We start from the raw sequence: 18,628 nt of genomic DNA on the forward strand, positions 1-18,628 counted from the left end.
TATTGCTTCTTTTGGTCTAACAAGGCTGCCTCAAAGAGGGGGGCGAGGGCGACAAGCTTGGAGGGAAGTGAGGGGCAAGGCATGACCACCAATATCTGTAGATGGACAACTGAGCTACAAAAATGAGTATATGAAAGGAGATTAGCAATTGTTTTCTCGCTCCACTCGTAAACATAACAAGCAATTTTCTTCAAAGTAGGTCTTACCCTATTTTTATAAAAGAAAGGCCAGGCACCTTCATGTCTAATAAAACGTTCTATAGCAAATCAATGGACCCAATCAGGCTTCTCTTAATATGCTGATATGCATGGTACTAAATTCCAAACTGGAACTACAACTGACTTCAATATATGCAAGTTCGACAGTGAAAATAGTACTAAGCTTCGCAACGGCCTGCCCAATACCTACTTTCTGCCCAGATGCGCAATTGCAAGGTTCAGCTGATTAAGATGCTTGAGTTTATCTGCAATGGTAGAGCATTATCTTTCTAATTCAAATTCAAAGCTAACAATCACAACAGAATATAACTATCACTATGGCAACTGTTACGAAGATGAATCCCTCCTTTCTCAAAGTCGATACGCAAGTTATTTGCTGCCTTCCCATATTCCTCTGGTAGGCAGGGCACCTTCACTCTCAGCGTTTAGTACCGCGTTTTATAAAGTAGTATATGTGTTCAGGTACTGCAGAAAATCACAGAAAATGAATGTTACCGTTCTGGTTTGGTCATTTCACTCTGCTCTCTCCCTTTTCACAGATGCCATTTATGTTATAGACCTTACTTGAAGATGCTCATAATTCATCATTGATGCCTTATCTGCTTCCTCCATAAACTCCCTAGTTCACATACATATTTATATTCAGTAAAAGAAAACTGAAAACACTTTGCTGCAGAGCTTCCAAATTATTACACAAGAAGCAAGCAGACGTCATCCAATCACCTATCTGAGTGCGTGTCCCTGCACAGCTCCGCCGAATCAATGACCGAGCAAACCTAGCCAATCATCAGCCAACCCACATCAAACTACACAGATTAAATAAAACGTAACCAAAGAAGAGTAACTTACAGTGTTGGAGATCTCATCCATGGTGTGAACAATCTCAGCAGAAGGCGGCAGCTACCCAATGTGGCCAACGAGCTTGTCCGACCTGCAAATTTAACCAAACAGTCATAAAAAATTTAGCAATGGATTGTTGTGGTGGGATAGTGTTAGGGATCGAAGGGGGGTTTTCCCCTTACCGCTGGATGACCTCATCGAGTGACGGAAGCCCTTTGCAGTGCGCAGCACATCGAAGCCGTACAGCCGCCGACCCGGCCGGGTCGAGCAGACCGTCGAGAGGCACGCGCACCTACCTGGCCACGCACCCGGCGCTGGCCAGCGCCCACACGAATGTGGTCTCCGGCGGTAACGACGCCATCGACACAACCAGTTCCAGCGCGCCCGCCCACGCCGCCGGGCCCCAGCACGGCCACCAACATCGCTCCTCGCCCCCCCACCAGCAATGCCCCCACGAGCGGATGCATCAATCGGAGAAAGAACCAACACCTCCCCTTGTGGTCTCCCCCGCTGGTGGCTGCTCTCCTTCCCGACTCCGGCTTCCAGCGGACGGCGCTCCGATGAAGAGTGCGCCGACAAGGGCGTCTTGGAGGACGGTAGGGAGGGGAGAGAGGATGTCGCTTGGGGAGTTGGGGAGAGGCAGGGAGGGGCTGCGTGATTGATGGGTCTTTTTTTCTAGGTGGAGCGGTGAAAAAGGAAAGAGGAAGAGGGCTTATTAGGATTTGAGAAAGATCGACATATTAGGAAAATTAGGATTTGGAATTGATTGTCATGAAACTAAATTTTATTGATTGGTAACGTGCTATCAGTTCCTGCCCGTTTATAACGTGTCTAGTTAGGAAACTTTGGAAAGGTTAGGAAACTTTTTATTGTGAGGGTAAAAAAAATTAACGTGAGTAGATATGGTGGTGGGATGTGAGACGAAAATAAACCGGACTATTCAACCAACTTGTCCATTAGGAGTAGAGATAGAGATTATTATTATTATTAGAGATTAGAGATTAGAGATTAGAGATTAGGGATTAGAGATTAGAGATAGAGATTAGAGATAGAGATTAGAGATTAGAGATTAGAGATTATTTGTTTCCTGAAAATCTATTATTTGTTTCCTAAAGCAAATTGCATTAATGAGAGAGATCCGTTGATTTGGTTAAGGTAGGAAAGAATCTATTATTTGTTTACTAAAGCAAATTGCATTAATGGGAGAGATCCGTTGATTTGGCTAAGGTAGGAAAGAATCTATTATTTGTTTCCTAAAGAAAATTGCATTAATGAGAGAGATTTGTTGATTTGGCTAATGTAGGCGGTTTTTGCGGTTCGTGGCGGCTTAGTGTGAGGTGGGACGAGGTACCAAAAAAAACCATGGGAGGTGGGACGAAAAAAAATCTGGGAGGTGGGAGTTGTCCCTGGTTAACCTACGAAATTTCGTAGATTTTTTTAGGATGAAAATAAACCGTGGGAGGTGGGACTAAAAAAAACCTGGAAGCGAGACTACCAACTGCTTCCTTAGGAGTAGAGATAAATGCACACCGACATGGTGTGATTGCATTTTTCTCACAAAGTTCTTTCCATGCCAGACAAAAACTGAAAACCATCCTCCAGTTAGTCCCTTCTCATTGGACCTTGTGAAGTACATACCTAGGGGTTACACCATGTGGTTGACAAAAGAACTCAACTCTGCCTGAGGAATCATCCAAAATCATCTCAGAATTGCAGTGCAGTCTAGAATCACCGAAACTTGGCAATTCTCGTAATTCTGGCCATTCCCTCAAGAGAAAACGGTTCGCTTTGAACCAATACCCCTATTTACGGCCAGAATGCCACTCGGGCAGCCCAACCGAGCGAGGAAAGCAGGGGATTTTCTCACGAACGCTTCGTCCACCCCGCACTCCCATCGTCCCAGCCACTTTGAGCAAGGGTTTGGCGCGCCGCCAGCCAGCTCCCGGCCCCGGCGTCGCCAGATCCGCTAGCGGGAGGCCCCTACGAGGCCGGCCGCCCCTTCTCCTCGACTCCTCCTCGCCCGGCCGCCCCTTCCCCCCGCCTCCAGCCGTCCATGGCACCGCGTCCCATCCGCGCCCTGCAGCAGGACACACCGGCAGGAGGCCCCTACAACGCCGCCCCAGGGCGGCCGCCCCTTCTCCTCGACTGCTCCCCGCCCGGCCGCCCCTTCCCCCCGCCTCCAGCCGGCCATGCCGCCCTGTCCCAGCAGCGCCCTACAGCAGGACACGCCGTTGTCGCCCAAGCCAGCCTCTGTTGAGCTCCTTTCTTCCCACTGCCTCTCTTGGTTGCTATTGTATGCCATCTTATCCAAGTGCTCTGTCCGTGTCATCTCTATTTGGGAGGGAATGCAATTTTTGAACAAGTTCAGTAACACAACAAACCAAATATCAGGTGTTAATTCATCACTCACTTCTATCTAGGGGTGTTACAGACATTTCAACAAACAACTCATAGAACAATCACATGCTAGAATTACAGAAAAGAACTGGACAGACAATTCTGTGGGCAGACGATTCTGTGGGCAGTATCCCAGAATCATATTCTAGAGAATTACGAGGCGAAAAGAACTGGCCCTAAAGGTCCATCGAACAAGCAAGATCGTCGTCTGAATGTCACTGGTGAGCTGCCTGCAGTTTCTTTGATCACCCACCAATCCACCAGGTTAGTGTCCATTGTAGTGATCCACTCATGCTTTCACCAATGCCCGAGGATGACCGTTCACACCTCTCTCGCAAGGACACACCCAAGAAGAATGTGTTATGAACTCTCTGGTTGTTGGTCGTAGAAGGTGCAAGCCGCCGGGTGCGACATTCCACCTTGCTCCAACCTATCGGCCATCCAACATCTATGTCGAGCCGCCAACCATCCGAACACCTTGCGGCGCCCTTGACCTCCTTATCATGAAAGTACTAGGCCACATAGTATGTCCCCGCAAAGAATGCATGCTAGGCCGGCCTAACGGAGAATCTCGTCCTCCTTATCCCACGCCCAAATCAGGTAGTCATCCACCTCCTCGTCAAACTGAACATCCACAAGTTTATCTCCAAGTATGAAGAACACTTTGACCGACATCTGGATTGACGTCTTCCGGCAATCGCACCACCCCCCTTCGAGGACATCATTCCTTGTCCTAGATTTTGATTGTGCGCTTATGGATGCAAGGATGGAAATGTGGTGTGAAGTCACGAATGTGGCTATCCAGCCACCACCGATCCTCCCAAAATAAGGTCTTCACGGTGGCCATCTACATCAATTTGACGGCCACCATGATTGTCCGCGAGTAGTTTTCTTTGGACTACGGATCTACATCAGTAGGTAGATGGTTCTCGCTCCCTTTCTTCTCAGTACAAAGATCACATGAGCGGACCTACCTGATTTTGATCCATCAGATGTAATCTTCTGTTGTGTTTGTTGGGATATGTTGAATTGTCACTTTATGATCGTATTTATTCATGAATATTTTTTAGTTCCATTTAGTTTCATTGCTACATAAATCTTATTCGTATATTGCCTTGTTGATGCCGGGAGGTTGACATTGCAGCGAAAGAACGATGACTATGCACTAGTGCAGAACCGGGCTTTAGTACCGGTTTGTAACGGCCTTTAGTGCCGGTTTGCCAACCGGCACTAAAGAGTGGGGACTAAAGGCCCCCCCTTTAGTACCGGTTCGTCACGAACCGGCGCTAAAGTGCCACCACGTGGCATGAGCCAGGCCCGGGTACGCGTAGGGCATTAGTACCGGTTGGTAACACCAACCGGTACTAAATATTTGGGGTGGTTTTTGATTTATTTTCCATTCAATTTTTTTTTTGTTGGTATTTCACGATACTACAAATTGTACACGTTATGCATATATATAAATAGATTTTCTCGTACGTAGAACCGCATATATATCATCGAATGTCTCACAAACCAACACCATTAATTATTCACACATACACATCTATATACATATACACAATTTCTCCTACATATATATGTTGCCTTTGGTGCCTCCGGAGCACGATGACAAGTGCTTCATGGGGGCGGTAGCGGGTAATAGTATTCTTCTTTGGGATCTATGACCTGGTCGAGCAAAAATCCGGCTATTTCCTCTTGAAGTGCTAGTATGCGGTCCGATGGTAGGAGCTTATCCCGCATCGATCTGAACTGTTAAGAAGGAGATCAATATATGCATGTGTATTAGTTGTGTGACTAGATATCGATAATGGTGTGAATAGTGTTCTGACAAACGTACCCAATCCTGTCTATCAGATCTGCTCCTTTCACACGTCATCATGCGAATGTTCTCGCAAACTTAGTATGCAGACAGATTATTCCCTGGCGCCTGCCTCGGGGCCTTTACGAGAATGGAATTGAATAAGATAATGATTAATCAAGCATGATAATTAATTAATGATATTGAAACAATAATTAAAGAGATGGTAGCTAGCTAGTACTACTTAATTACTTATCTTGGGTCGATGCCAAAACAACTTTTTTGGCCACGTGCCTGGAGTCACCTTGATGAACTTTGTCCATGCCCTGCCCGCCGGCAAAGAAAATTAATAAAGGGATTATTAAATAGTTCATATCAGGAAATGACGAACAAATAATTAATAGGCCGAGCTATAGTTAATAATGATTGAAATTACCTGTTGACTATCCCCTTCACGATGGTGTAGTCTTTATCTTTTTTAGTTAGTGAGTCCAGTAATTCAACTTTTCCTTCCTCAACTTTAATGTCTAACAAGACCCAGTGCCAACTGCATACACACACTTTGCATGTCTTAATTAAGGGGGCATGTGCATAAAATTAATCAACTATAGTAAACCGTATACACTTAATTATTAACATCTAGCTAGCTAGTAAGCAAAAACAGAATTTGTAGTACAAGACAGTGTGATTCACGGGAAGTTGTAAGGAAGTAGTATATCTTCATTGCTATTGAGGCGCTTCAAGAACTCTAGCATGCTTTCCTCTACAGCATCTTGACAATGTATAATCTGCCATATGTCCTGATTAATGGTATTTGGGTCAATGAACCCAATGCCATAGCGTCCAGCTTTTTTCATTTCATACATCTTCATCCTGCATATAATACCACAGAAAAATAATATAGTGAGGATAATTACATGTAATGATTGATCAAAATTATCACTACATAACTAGCTTGAGACTTAAATTACAGAAAGAAATCACTTACAGACAATAGCAACTGACGATAGACTTGTCGAGTGCGTCTTGATTGTATAACTGAAATAATTCTGGATACTCAATGGTCAGAGCTTTCTCATGGTAATAATGCTCATGCTTGACATTCACCATGAGGGACTCTCGATTGGAAATCTTGGTAATGTTCATGTACCATTGATGCAATTGATACATTCTCGTTGGGAGGTCCTTGACCTTGTCTGGATGGACCAAAGGTTTGCTCCGGACATATTGCCATGCTATTTCCGATTCTTTAAGCGTAGGCATGGGCTCGATTTCGAGGAGTTGTCCAACGGAGATATTGAGCATTTGAGCCTGCATTATATGATCCTCTGTTATTACCACATCGCTCTGCTGGGGAACGCTAACGGTTTGCCCATAATAATATTTGGCGCGCGTACTACTCATCTCATGTGTTGTTGGCACAACAAGCGGGGGGATCACTTGCGCCGCCTGTTCTCCCAACTGGGGAACGGTTCTCCCGCATTTTTTGCCAGCTACTTGTTGGCTCGAGCTTGAGCTCTCTTCCTTCTGTACTCGTGATCGATGCGCCTTCCTGATTTGGCGCTCATAGTCCGAGTCAACAGGCTTGGGAGCTGGTTCTCTAGCCATACGAATGAAGTGGTCAATTACTTTCTCAGGCACTTTCTCCTTTGGCGATGGTGCCGGTTTTGGTCCAAAATGGGCGTCCACTTGGGCTTGCACTATGGCTATGTTTTGCTCCTTAGTCATGTCGTAAGGCCTCTGAGGAAGAGGAGCGAGGCTTGGACCATATTTATATCGCTTGTCCCCGTCGAGTACATGTCATTTTGAATGTCGCCATCATTCAGGGCACGTTTCTGCAACCAACCGGCGAAAGTCCTCGTTTGTTCGTGTGTAATCCAGTCGTTAGACTTCTCCGGGTGTTTGGACTGTAGAAAATTCTTGTGTTCCTTCATATACGGAGCCACCATGGCGGAATTCTGTAGAACTGTGTAGTGTGCTTCAGTGAGAGAATGTTCGTCCATACATATTATTTGATGCCCTCCTAGCGTGCCTAGTCCTTCCAGTCTGCCCTTATGCCACGATTCAGGAACACCAATAGGCTTAAGGTCAGGAATAAAGTCAATACAAAACTCAATGACCTCCTCATTTTCATGGCCCTTCGACATGCTTCCTTCTGTCCTTGCACGGTTATGAACATATTTCTTCAAGACTCCCATGAACCTTTCAAAGAGGAACATATTGTGTAGAAATACAGGACCCAAAGCGTTAATCTCTTCGCAAAGGTGAACTAGGACATGCGTCATGATGTTGAAGAAGGATGGTGGGAACACCAACTCGAAACTGACAAGACATTGCACCAAATCATTTTGTAACCTTGGTATGATTTCTGGATCGATTACCTTCTGAGAGATTGCATTGAGGAATGCACATAGCTTCACAATGGCCAATCGAACGTTTTTCGGTAGAAGCCCCCTCAATGCAACCGGAAGGAGTTGCGTCATAATCACGTGGCAGTCATGAGACTTTAGGTTCTGGAACTTTTTCTCTGCCATATTTATTATTCCCTTTATATTCGACGAGAAGCCAGACGGTACCTTCATGCTGAGCAGGCATTCGAAGAAGATTTCCTTCTCTTCTTTGGTAAGAGCGTAGCTGGCCTGACCCTGATGTATGTCGTCTTTTTCGTGCATACGTTGCTGGTCCTCCCGTGCCTCTGGTGTATCTTTTGTCTTCCCATACATGTCCAAAAAGCCAAGCAGGGTCACGCAAAGATTCTTCGTCACGTGCATCACGTCGATTGCGGAGCGTACCTCTAGGTCTTTCCAATATGGCAGGTCCCAAAATATAGATTTCTTCTTCCACATGGGTGTGCGTCCGTCAGCGTCTTTCGGAACAGGTTGTCCGCCAGGACCCTTTCCAAAGATTACCTTCAAATCCTTGACCATATCATGTACATCAGCACCAGTACGGTGGCGAGGCTTCCTCCGGTGATCCGCCTCACCTTTGAAATGCTTGCCTTTCTTTCTTACGGGATGCCTGCTCGGAAGAAATCGACGATGTCCCAGGTACACATTCTTCTTACAACTATTCAAATATATACTGTCGGTATCATCCAAACAGTGCGTGCATCTGCGGTATCCCTTGTTTGTCTGTCCTGAAAGGTTACTGAGAGCAGGCCAATCATTAATGGTCACGAACAGCAATGCCTTTAGGTCAAATTCTTCCCCCATGTGCTCATCCCACGCACGTACACCTGTTCCATTCCACAGTTGTAAGAGTTCTTCAACTAATGGCCTTAGGTACACATCAATGTCGTTGTCGGGTTGCTTAGGGCCTTGGATGAGCACTGGCATCATAATGAACTTCCACTTCATGCACAACCAAGGAGGAAGGTTATACAAACATAGAGTCACAGGCCATGTGCTATGGTTGCTGCTCTGCTCCCTAAAAGGATTAATGCCATCTGCGCTTAGACCAAACCATACGTTCCTTGGGTCACCTGCAAACTCCTCCCAATACTTTCTCTCGATTTTTCTCCACTGCAAATCGTCAGCGGGTACTCTCAACTTTTCGTCTTTCTTACGGTCTTCTGCGTGCCATCACATCGCCTTCGCATGCTCTTTGTTTTGAAACAAATGTTTCAACCGTGGTATTATAGGAGCATACCACATCACCTTGGCAGGAATCTTGTTCCTGGGGCGCTCACCCTCGACATCACCAGGGTCATCGCGACTGATCTTATAACGCAATGCACCGCATACCGGGCAAGCATTCAAATCCTCGTACTCACCGCGGTAGAGGATGCAGTCATTAGGGCATGCATGTATCTTTTGCACCTCTAACCCTAGAGGGCAGACAGCCTTCTTTGCTTCATACGTACTCTCGGGCGATTCGTTGTCCTTTGGAAGCATATTCTTTATCATTACCAGCAACTTTCCAAATCCCTTGTCAGATACACCATTCTCTGCCTTCCATTGTAACAATTCAAGTGTGGTGCCCAACTTTTTTTTGTCAGCTTCGCAATTCGGGTACAACAATTTCTTGTGATCCTCTAACATGCGTTGCAACTTCGTCCTCTCCAGATCACTTGCGCAGTTTCTCTTTGCATCGGCAATGGCCCGACCTAGATCATCAGCGGGCTCATCTGATGCCTCTTCTTCAGCTTCTTTCTGCATTGCCGGCTCAGCTTCTTCCCCCATTGTTGTATCATCGTATTCAGGGAACCCATGGCCAGGATAGCCATCGTCGTCCTCTTCTTCTTCATTGTCTTCCATCATAACCCCTATTTCTCCGTGCTTGGTCCAAACATTATAGTGGGGCATGAAATCGGACTCAAAGAGGTGGACGTGAATGGTTCTTGACGTAGAGTAACTGTGACCATTCTTACAGCCAGCACATGGACAAGGCATAAAACCATCCGCCCGCTTGTTTGCCTCAGCGGCAAGCAGAAAAGTATGCATGTCATTAATGAACTCGGGAGAGCATCTGTCATCATACATCCATTGTCGGCTCATCTTCATTACACAACACCAAATAGACCAAATTAATACAAGTTCATACATAAAGTTCATATACAACACTTAATTAAATGCAACATACAAATAACTCTCTAGCTAAAGAATTTAAATGCAACAACAAATGCGATGAAGATCGCAATTAAGGTAACAATTGATCCAACAACATAATGATACCAAGCCACACTATCAATGGCATATTTTCTAATCTTTCTAATCTTCAACCTCATTTTCTCCATCTTGATCTTGTGATCATCGACGACATCGGCAACATGCAACTCCAATTCCATCTTTTCCCCCTCAATTCTTTTCAATTTTTCTTTCAAATACTCATTTTCTCTTTCAACTAAATTTAACCTCTCGACAATAGGGTCGGTTGGAATTTCCAGTTCACATACCTCCTAGATAAAAATATCTATGTCAACTTGATGGGCATAATTTGTCATAAACACGAAATGCAACAACTGGTTTTAAATGAGAATATACCACATCCGAATCATAACAAGGACGAGGGCCGACGGGGACGGATATCAAAACCATGGCACTATGTATAACAAACAGCGTATGGGTAAGATAATTATACAAGTAACTATATATCCAAATCACACAAACATCAATTTGGTAATGTAAAACATTCATGAACAAGAGCCTCACCACAAGGTGGTGCCGGCGACGGGACGGTGCGGGCGATCGACGGTGGTTACGACGGAGATTTAGAAGGCACTAAGTAAACCACACCTACATATGCAAACTAAGTGTTATTTTTGACCTCAAATTGCATATAAATCAAATACTAGCAAATATGATTCCTTCCAAATTAATCACTATACAAAGCATTGCAAGAGCTAATCTAGCAATGAGAGTTGAAAGGACAAAGTTGCTAACCTTTGTGATCATTTGAATGGATGGGGGCCTTCAAATCTTGACAAAATTTGGGAAAAATTTGTGAGGAGCTCGAGGAAGAGAGGGGAAGAACAGAGGAAGTGAGGGGAAAGGGAAAGAACAGAGTGGCTCGGGTGGACGAAGGGTTTATGTAGGTCGACCTTTAGTACCGGTTCGTGCCACGAACCAGTACTAAAGGTGCTGGAGGGGCCCCAGACTGACAACACCCTGCCACCACTCTCTTTAGTATCGGTTCGTGGCACGAACCGGTACTAAAGGTTCGCCACGAACCGGTACTAATGAGAACGGTCGGCTAGCCGTTGGGACCGGTACTATTGGACACATTAGTGCCGGCTCAAAATCAAACCGGCACTAATGTGTCTCATATTAGGTCCTTTTTCTACTAGTGATGTGTCGTGGGCGCCGTTCGAAGCAACCAAGGATGTGCTTGGTCGCAGTTGTCGCGTGGCCAACGCCGGAGCTTTGGTGGCCGCTTGTCGGGGCTATGATCCGCAGAGGAGCAGCGACGACCATGACGGGTGGCTAAGGGCCGACAACCAATCAGAATCGGGGGGCGGGGGAGGGGGGGGTGCTTTGTCGGATCTCGATTCGACAACGTGGCTGGGCTTTGACACGTGTCCGAAGCGGCAGAGCCGCAAGATGGATGCGGGCCGGTGGTGGTTTCGTCGTCGGGCAAAATTAGAGCAACGATAGTCAGAGGCAGAGGTGGCACGACTAGGGAGGAATATCCAAGCGACAGTTGGGCATCCACGTGCGGCTGTTTTTTGGTTTGGGTAGCAGCCAGCGTGCCACAAATACGTAGCCTGCCCTGCCAATTTATTGGTTGTTCAAAAAAACTTTTGGCAAAAATTTGCAGCAAGGCCCCTTTGGGGTTGTTGAAGAGTGCTTTTTTTATCTTCATTCAAAGCCTAAAAAACAGTTAGACCCTAACATAGGTCTGCTATTGATGATGGCCTTAGAATATCTACAGCCGGATTTGGCAAAACCGACCCCTCAAACGCTCACGGACGCGCCCATGCGCGTTCGTGGACAGTGACTGATTACGTCTCGAAAAACACATTCCACATCTGGATACCTCAAATTAGAAACCTCAAATCCATATTATTATATGCAACACAAAGATCTTTGAGCGGAGCTTCGTCCGGTTCCGCTCCCCGCTCACCCGGCTCCGCCCTGGCCAAGTCCGGCGGCTGGCTGCGCCCCTCAGAGTGTTGGTCCGATCCTCGTCAAGGTAGAGTAGGGCACGGGACACGAGCCGGCTCACGGGACTCAAGGCACCACCATATCCCATGCCCTAATCTTCCTCATCGGAGCCCGGACCCCGAACGGTGCCGGTGGACGTCAGATCGATGATGAATCCGTCCTGGGGCAAGCCACTGATGTCCACCATGATGCGGTTGTGGCGCCCGGACTGATGCGCCATACGGTCGCCGGAGAATGCGACTCCGCCTCGCCGACGTCCACCACCACGAGGGCTGCCGCTGCCTCCCGCGCCCGGCCTGCCGTGCCATGTTCTCGTCGGACGAGGCCCATGGTGTGCTCCGATGCTCAGCGCGCAAAAAGAGGGGTTGCGTGTCCGCCACCATGTTCGGACGCCAGACACACCGCACCGCATTCGACGAGGCAACTACGACTGGCCTAGCGCCGGATTCATGCGTCATTTGGGCGGACGCGATGGATTCCCGAGGATGGAGTCCGAGTCCTGCTGTGCACGGGCGTCCTCCCGGGCAGGGTGGAGCAAAAGGCGGACGGCCATCTCCTACTCGCGGCCGCGTGTGATGAGCTCGGGGTCGACGAATCTGGAGGTGAAGGACTCGGATCCGCTGCCCGCCATGCCGAAAACGACCGGAAGTCGCCGGAGACGAGTTTGGATTGGACATGAGGGATGTTAGTCAGTCCAGACATTTAATGCCCGTTTGAGACGTTCGTCTGAATAAAAAAAATCATGAATGGCCGATGAGCGACAGGGTACGAGGTGCCCGGCTGTAGATGCTATGCTAGAGGAACACATAAGAGTGAAAACGGTGGTCAAGCCGTTCTGTTGGAACCCAACCGAGTAGGTGAAAGGAGTCTGGCTGCCGCGCTCCGCTCCCCAATCCCCCAATCCCCACCCAAAACCCTCGCTTCCGCCGTCCATGGTGTCGCTGATGGACGACGTCACCGCCGAGATCTTCCTCCGCCTCCCGCCGGACGAGCCCGAGCACCTCTTCCGCGCCGCCCTCGTCTGCAAGCCCTGGCTCCGCGTCCTCCGCGACCCCTCCTTCCGCCGCCGCTACAGCGTCTTCCACCGGGCGCCGCCCCTGCTCGGCCTCCTCCACAGGCTCCAGGTCTTCGAAGGAGACCCCGCCGCCCGCCTCGCCCCCACCACAGCGGCGCCCCTCTCGCCCTACCCCGACCTCTGCCGCACGCGCCCCCTCGACTGCCGCCACGGCCGCGTCCTCCTCCACGTGGGGGTCGGGTCCTGGCATTTCATCGTCTGGGATCCCGTCACGGGCGAGCAGCACCGCTTCCCGGAGCCTGGCATCCCGAAGCTCATCTACTCCGCCGCCGTCTTCTGCGCCGTGCCCGGCTGCGACCACCTTGACTGCCACGGCGGCCCCTTCCGGGTTGTCTTTCTGGTCACCGAAGACTGCACAGATCTAATCAAGGCCGCAGTGTACTCATCAGAGACGGGTGCGTGGAGCACGCCGGTGACAATGGACGCTGGCTGTGATGTCCAGCATAGGCGAGATGCCCTTGCTGCTGGATTCTACTACACGCCCTATGTCCAGCCTAGGCGGGGCGCCGTTATTGGAGATGAAGCCTACTTCACCCTTCGCTACGGTAACCCAGTCGTCAAATATAACTGGAGCAAGAATCACATATCCCTGATTGATCCGCCAACAAAGTGTGTGTACAACGTTGGTGTCAAAAAAAAGGCTGTCGACAAGGTCGCCCTCATGGTGATGGAGGACAGTTCACTGGGGTTTGCCTGCGTTGAGGGTTCCAGCCTTCACCTGTGGTCAAGAAAGGTGAATGCAGAAGGAGATGCAGAATGGGTACAGCGCAGGGCCATCCAGCTGGAGAGTGTTATACCTGTTGCCAATTCTGATGACAAACCATTTGTGGTTGGATGTGCAGAGGGTGTGGGTGTCATATTCGTTAGCACCGGTGTTGGCTTATTCACAATCAAGCTAGATTCTGGGCTGGTTAAGAAGGTTGCCGAGTCTGGGGTCTACTTCAGCGTCCTACCCTACATGAGCTTCTATACTCCAGGTATGGTACTAGCCCTTCTTGTCCATTATCCTGCGATTTCTTTACAGCATCTATAATTTTGCTTGTAATGTAAGTACTGTTTGAGGCAAGCTCTGTATGTGCTACTTAAAATTGATTATATGACGTTGGAAAACAGAGGATGTTCGCTATGAGATTTAACTTGTTAAGGAGCACGACCAAGCACTAGTGGAATTGCAAAATATGTTGACAAAATCTGTTGATGTAGTATTACCCTGTTACCTTGCTTCAGATTTTTTTTAAACAGTTTGTTATTTTCTGGCATAGCTGAAGTTCACACCTCAACTTAGTCTTGTAACACTTGTAATGAGTACAAGCACTTAGTTCTTCAATGTAGGATGCTAGTTGGACAGTTACTTCTGAGTTTTTGTGCATGGTATCTTTTCTGATCGTGGCACATTGTTACCGTGGAAGTCACTACAATCAATTGGGGCTGTCTCGTTGAATCCACCCTGATCGTACTGTCAAAATATTGTACTTCAGTTTATTATGTCAGGCATATTAGAGTACTGCCTGGTCTATGCTCGATTCAGTTACTTGGAACTAAAGTAATGTTTACTCTATGTTGTTTCTCTTTCCTGAAATTTAATATAACTCAATTACAGTATTATTGTTGCCTCCAAAAGTGCTATCAAGTATCAGCACCAAACCTTTTGGACATACAATTGGAGATGCTAGGATCTGAGTCCTAATTTGTGTTTTTATTTTCTTTTCTTTTGGAGTTAAGTCTGGTTGTTCTTCTTCTGCTATTATATAGATCAGCCCATGGGAAGCCCAATTGCATCACTAGCCCTTAAGTTTCTACTTTTCTCTAGAGCCATTGAGTGGTCAAATACTTTTCTTTTCTTGAATGCTTAGAAGAACCGCACATCATTGTACTACAGAAGGAATAAGAATGTCCATACGATGGGAAGGGGAAGGAAATAGAGAACAGAAAAACACTACTCCAAGCCTGTCATAACAGGGAACACCGAGATAAAACTAAAATACTACTGACTACAAAAATGTGAAGTTTGATGTAATCGATGAAGAGTGAAGTGGGCGCTAGCTGTTTGCTAAATAGTACAACAACCTCATACATATCTTTTGCGTTGCATTTTCTTTACTGTATCTGTGTCTGCATAGTTTGTTCGTTCTGGTTTGTGAACAGCTTCAATAAAGTCAAGCTGTAATTATTACTCCCTCTGTCCCAAAATAAGTGTCTATGTCTTCTAGGCATAGCCGGTCCCAAGCCCGGGTAAAGGAGGAGGGTTGTGATAGGCTTGGCGAGCCAACGTAAAAACTAGCCAGTCCCATAGGTATGAAACCCATTTGAGCGAGAATAGTACTAGGATGGGTGACCTCCTAGGAAGTCCTTGTGAAAGGGTTTCATATCTAAGGGTTGTGATAGGCTTGGCGAGCCAACGTAAAAACTAGCCAGTCTTTTGGGTATGAAACCCATTTGGGCGAGAGTAGTACTAGGATGGGTGACCTCCTGGGAAGTCCTCGTGAAAGGGTTTCATATCTAGCCTACCCCAACTTGTTTGGGATAAAAGGCTTCGTAAGTAAGTAAGTAAGTAAGTATTTTTGGACGGAGGGAGTAGTTGTTATCTTCACATGTAGAGATTGCCACAGACCATGTGTGTTTGCTAGTGCAAACTGAATACATGTCCATCGGATACTAACCTTAATTTGAATTCTGCGATTTCAATTGTTATTATGGACTGCATTGGTAAAAATACAAATATGCATGCAAACTTTTAAATCTCATATGATATTTCTTACTTTGTTTCAGATAATCTTTTCAGAACTATTCTATTGTTATTCTGGTATATCTGAAGCTCACATCTGGAGATCATTTTCTACTATTTTGTGAAGCGTTTTTTTGATCTCGTATTATGCTGTACTTGTATATAACAAATCAAGCTGTAAATGCTGGGTTGGAATGTTGGTTTTGATTTTTGTGCATAATAACTTTTCAGATCGTGGTACGTTTCCATCCCTGGCGGAGATTACTGATGCCTGATATGCGCCGCTCAAGAGCAAGAGTGCAAGACCTTGCGAAATGGATGAAGCCATTATCATAAATGTACTGCTAGTGGCTTCTTGCAGAGCTACCGCTATCAAATCCTTTTTATTTTCTGTTGAGTAGGCAAAGCACGACTGTTGCAAGTAATTATGACCAAAACCAAGGATGCATAATTTGAATTATCTGGGCCATTGGGTCTGTCCGAAGTTCATCCAAAATTCCAAATGCACTAATTCGGATTCCAAAGCGACAAAAGTGGGACAAAGACCACATATGCTGCTATTTGAAGCTGCTTCTTGTTTTTACTGTAATTTTGAACTCCGGATGTTTACGTAGCGTCTGGTTATTGAATAGTTGATCTGGTTGATTGAACATGAATCGACAGCCATGGAGATGAAAGTTGACCTGGATGTCATGTCATGTGTTGTTAGGAGCTAGGGTTCTGTTGGTTCTAGGATGGAAATTGTAGGGGAAGGATGGAGGAGGACGAAGGTTAGGGCGCGGCGGCCGACGGCTGGGCGCCGTCCTTGCGCGGTGGAGGCTGTGGCAGGGAGGAGATGGCGTAGGACAGGAGGAGGCTAGGGTTAGGTGTCCCGGCTCCCTAAGGAAGCCGAGCAATTAAATCATGTGCTTCTTGCTTAATCTCAAAACGGGTCCTTACATGAGTTTATATAATCCTCTTAGTGATATAATTGGGCTAAGCCGCTAACACGATAAGATAACTGGGCCAGGCCCCTAACTGCCTGGGCTGTAATATATGCCACTCATAACATGTGTTTTCTGCTTTATTATTTCTGGGATAAGATGAATTGTTCCCTTTTCTTCTATCACAAGAAAGAAAAGCTGGGAGTACATTTTAGCGTGTTGTGGAGTGGAACCCGTTCAGTTTTGTTCCCCCGCATTTACAAACCATGTAAGATATAGTGAGTAGGAAACATGTATAGATATACAAACATGGTGTTCTCCATCCGCTCGTAGACTAGCTAGTACCCACTCATGGATCTCCCTCCTGGCCATACTGATGGTGCTCGTGCAGGAGCTTTGCAAGATTGATATGCAAGCTAGTACGTACTACTGTATGTTGCATACTCTCTGTCTGCTGTGAAGTCAATGTGTGGCAAATTTCACTTCATACGTACAAGAAATAATTAGCGCCTTGTACACGACGTTAAATTCCGAGTCCGGGAAAAAGTCCTCCTGGACACCCAGAGTATACAGAGCTATGGGCCTATCTCTCTCTCTCAAAAAAAAAAAGCTATGGGCCTATGGCCCAACCGTGGAGCCACAGATGCAGCGTTGTGTTTAGCTTCTGTTAGTACCATACCGCTTAGCTGGGTGAAGTAGGGCTAGTTTATAAGTCGCTCCCCGGGCAGTGTTAGCACCACACGGCAGGTGTGGTCAGCCCTTCATATTGATGAGTATTTGAATTTGAATGATGTCTCTTGAGTGGAAGAGGAGAAGAAGAAAAGAGGACAAGTAAGTAAGACATGAATCGTTTGGATAGAAAAGAAATGTTACTCATCTCTGACGGGCCAAAAGCTTAGCCTGTGCCATGGACCATATATATATCATTTGCCCCACAAATTAAGCTGCAATTTTGTTACGCCGAATGCTCATACAAAGTGTGTTAATAATCAAAAGTTCCATCCATCATGTCGTTATTTGAACAAATACCCGGAAAGGAAAATGAAAACGGAGGCGGCATCCAGTGTTAAGAGACAAAGTTAGAATGCTGCAACTGTGTGAAACATATTCCTTTTGCACACACTCTCACTGCGTCAGCATCACCCTGCTAAGCTGAAACGCAATGAAGCCATGCATGGAGGAGGCGCTCAAACTTGAAAGGATTTCATTTTCGTCCCAAGATATCACAAACTGTTCAAGCGATGGATGGTCACAAGGCCCGGCTGGGACCGGGGGTATCGTTTGACATTGGCTCTGCGCGAGGGCCAGCTCCGATATTGGCCGTGGGTTTGCTTGGCATGGGAAGCTGTGTGCCTGTCTTGGTTAGCATTGCCACAACTTCAGGCATGGCAGGCCTCTGCTCAGGCAAATGCTGCATGCAGAGAAGGCCAACGTGGTCACCTGGCTAGCACTGAAAAGGCCTCTTCAGGTTCACCCACTTGCGGATCAAGAAGCTCCCCGATCTCGCATTGCTTCCACGATTCCCAGACCTGCAAAAGAAAGAAATACACGATCATACAGGGCAGCGCTCATTTTACCATACGGCCATGTTCGGAACGTGTGTTGGGGTATGGACCAAGATCACTCCTTCATAGTCAGCATCAGCTTCGCCCATTTCAGTGGGAAGAAATTACAAGACGCGTACTTGCTTGAGGAAGGAACGTTGGCTCGTGACGTGATGCAAATTTACATCAAGAGATGCAACTAATGTAAAACCGCGGCCGCCCGCCAATCATCCAACCGCCACTGCATTTCCCTTCCGCCTCGCGACCGCCCGCCCATGACCCGCCCATCCGCCGCCTCGCCGCAGCTCCCCGCTCGGCCGCCGCCCCGCCGCAGCTATCCAACGCCGCCCCGCCGTAGATCCAGACCCCCGCCGCCGTTTCCCCGGCATGGGCCGCCGCCCCACCACAACTATCAGACGCCGCCCCGCTGTAGATCCAGACCCCCGCTGCCGATTCCACCCCGCATGGGCCGCGCCTGCCGCCGCGCCACCCCATCGACTCCG

General features: G+C 47.2%; 1 protein-coding gene and 1 long non-coding RNA gene across 2 annotated transcripts; one reads left to right on the top strand and one right to left on the bottom strand.

The window, feature by feature from the left end:
* Window positions 1-308: 308 nt before the first annotated feature.
* On the bottom strand, window positions 309-1,100 carry LOC119368483. Its single transcript, XR_005176659.1, has 3 exons — window positions 1,068-1,100; window positions 942-994; window positions 309-837 (listed from the first exon to the last, which is right to left on the bottom strand). It is a non-coding gene; the product is annotated as an uncharacterized LOC119368483 (long non-coding RNA).
* An 11,620-nt stretch (window positions 1,101-12,720) lies between these two features.
* Window positions 12,721-16,218, top strand: LOC119365862. Its single transcript, XM_037631503.1, has 2 exons — window positions 12,721-13,910; window positions 15,890-16,218. The coding sequence occupies exons 1-2, from the start codon at window positions 12,791-12,793 to the stop codon at window positions 15,931-15,933; spliced, it is 1,164 nt and encodes a 387-aa protein (XP_037487400.1). The 5' UTR covers window positions 12,721-12,790; the 3' UTR covers window positions 15,934-16,218.
* The last annotated feature ends 2,410 nt before the right edge of the window (window positions 16,219-18,628 follow it).

The sequence above is a fragment of the Triticum dicoccoides genome, chromosome 2B (assembly GCF_002162155.2).
Source record: "Triticum dicoccoides isolate Atlit2015 ecotype Zavitan chromosome 2B, WEW_v2.0, whole genome shotgun sequence".
In the NCBI taxonomy this organism is placed as follows: Eukaryota; Viridiplantae; Streptophyta; class Magnoliopsida; order Poales; family Poaceae; genus Triticum; species Triticum dicoccoides.